At 41.7% G+C, this 2,669-nt stretch overlaps 1 protein-coding gene across 1 annotated transcript in view; it reads right to left on the reverse strand.

Annotated features, from left to right (window-relative positions):
• The window catches only part of LTO1 (LTO1, ABCE1 maturation factor), a 9,133-nt gene that overhangs the window by 4,339 nt on the left and 2,125 nt on the right, over positions 1-2,669 (reverse strand). Inside the window, exon 2 of the mRNA XM_026850697.1 lies at positions 1,982-2,087. Coding sequence (XP_026706498.1) covers positions 1,982-2,087 — 106 coding nt within the window. The remainder of the gene's footprint in view (positions 1-1,981; positions 2,088-2,669) is intronic.

Genomic DNA, 2,669 nt, shown 5'->3' on the forward strand with positions numbered 1-2,669 from the left:
CGAGTTAATACACAGACAATTCTACCAGACCTAACTCAAGAGGGTAGCATGGAATCAGAAAGAAGCACAAGGAGATGACTAAGGTAGCCTTGCTGCCAGAACTTTTCATTGTAAGTTTGGACACCAAATGAAATAGAAATATAGGTAAGTTCTTCAATGCACCAACTGGAGTCACTTTCAAAAGTGATTTAGTGTTATCAGAAAAATAACACAGACACCTGAAACAAAAGTTAGCTGACTTTGAGAAACTGAGTCAAAAATTACAGCCTAATCCCACTTGGATCCCGACATCTGCATGTACATACACCTGCCACTTAAACTTACAAAACACTGTTGGACTTGTAAACTCCTGTGGCCTGCAAACCCCTTCAGAGTAGAGTAGCAGTGTCTGGTAGTTCCAGTCTTATGCTAGTTATGTTTGTTTAAATACATAGTGGAGGTTCTTTTTAAGGCCCAAACACGAGTTTGGGATTTAACATCCCATTAAGTGCTCAAATATATTTGAAGTGAGACTTCCAGTTATTTTTTCGTTGACAGAAATGTAAACTGTACTTCCCCAAACTGCTTAGAGACCCAAGGTAAATGAGGGAACTTCTCAGGAAAATTAGCACTGCTCTACCACAGGGGCACAGTGCCAATCTTCTGCTTGAGTCCAAGCACATACTGAGGGATGTGCCCGAAAGAGACACTTTTTAATTTTAACGTCTTACTTTAACTCTGTCAAGCACGGCCACTATTAGATCAGCACCATAATTTTGCCTAAGACACAAAATGGGCTGACAAGTCTAAGATTACCCAAATCTCTCTTTCTCCCATTTAAAATGGCTCACAGTCTACAATCTTACTGTCCTCTCCCGCTTCCTCAATAAGTAAATTAGAACACTTATCTATTATGGTCTGTCTAGGACCATCTTGTGTAAAACTATCCAGCTTTGGAGGCTACTGTTTAACACTCTCATCTTGGAACTAGACAGTTGTAGCATAAGCAGGAAAATACTTCATCACTGTACATCTCTGTATCACACCCAAATGCAAACCAAAATTTTACAATAACCATCCTTTCAGAATTAGACAGAAATTTACCTTTTTCACTTCAAAATGGATTAAGGCCATAGCTACTGTTCTGTATGTAGGTGATTAACTTTCTGAAACCTGAAAATATCAAAAGGGCAAATTGCCAAATTACCTAAATTTCTTCAGTAGATTGACTAGATTTAGATTTGTGGTGCAGTACATGAAATAAGGCCTGCCCTGAATCCTCTAGTACAGCTTCCTATCAAAGCTGAAAAAATCCAGTTCAGGTCCAACAGTACTCTAATTACACTGTACAGCACTGAACACACTCCACATTATGATAAACTTTGAGCTGGACATATGAGACAAGTCAAGGTGCCTCACCACCACTCCCAGGTCCTTTTATTTCCAGAAAAGCTTATTCATTCAGGGTTGCCATTGTGTGGCAATACATAGAACTGACTCTATCTACCAAAGAATAATTGTGCCTCAACCAACAAACTCTTCCAGTATTTAGAGATAACAAAGAATAAACAGAGACAGCCAGAATTGCCCCTTCACAGTTCTCTATCCAAACTGTCTCAACATTCCATGTTTTTCCCTAAAGTGAGCCACAATTGAGATGGTACAGGGGAGCCTTTAGCCACAATTTTGGGTTACAAAAATAAGTGTACAGTCCATCACAATTTTTTTCTGAGCAAGCTTGTTTGAATGTTTCTTCTTATCCTTCCTTTCAAAAAAAAAAAAACCCTCAAAATTCCATATAGTAAACAAGCTCAGAAAACATAAAACCATCTATATAACTATTCAAACCAAAATACCACCTTCAGACTAACTTCATGGGTCCTTTTGTAAACATACAAAGCAGCGTAACACAGTACGCATCAGTCTCTGCCTAGCAGTTTCTACACTACAGTAACTTTCTAACGACAAAAACATTGTGATTCTGCAGTATTATCCCATTTACCTCAGACCCAATCTTGGCACCATGGAGGGATCCATACCTCCTTCCCTCAACAACTCCAACGTGACTGCCTTCAGCATACCCCTCCTGATACCCCTCACCATGAAACCTGTAAAAACAAAAGTGTAAACTTTTTTATCACCTATTTTCATTTCGTATCAGATTCACCCTGCACACAAGCAACTCACAGAAACAAAACCATACTGTATCATCTCTGAAAAGCAATTACCCATATTCAGAAATATCACACAACACTGATTTAAATTAAGATGTCTCTATGCCTACTGTAACCTTTTCAGAGAGGTTTATAACAATTTGCCAAGAACAACGCACTCTGCAATCCATCTCAGTACTTTCACCAGAATAACACTAACTACAAGCTCACAACTGGCCAAGTTCGCACCTGGTGGAAGAGCTGAGATCGAGCGGGTCGGTCGCTCAGCAAAAGAAAAGAGAAGAATTTCACTCGTGTTTTTTCCTCCTCACCCCTTACCCACTCTTCACCACGCTCACTACCCCGCCCTTCACCCCTCACTTTCTCCTCTCAGCTCCTACTGCCGGCTGTGGAGGCCCAAGCCCAGACCGAGGCCCAGGCCCAGGCCCAGGCCCGGGCCCGGGGCTCCCCTCTCTCCGTCCTAGGCCGACGGTAACTCGCGGCGAGCGAGGAGTCCTGCCCCGGCCACGCCCGCCC

The sequence above is a fragment of the Athene cunicularia genome, assembly GCF_003259725.1.
Source record: "Athene cunicularia isolate RWA chromosome 5 unlocalized genomic scaffold, athCun1 chr5_part3, whole genome shotgun sequence".
Lineage (NCBI taxonomy): Eukaryota > Metazoa > Chordata > Aves > Strigiformes > Strigidae > Athene > Athene cunicularia.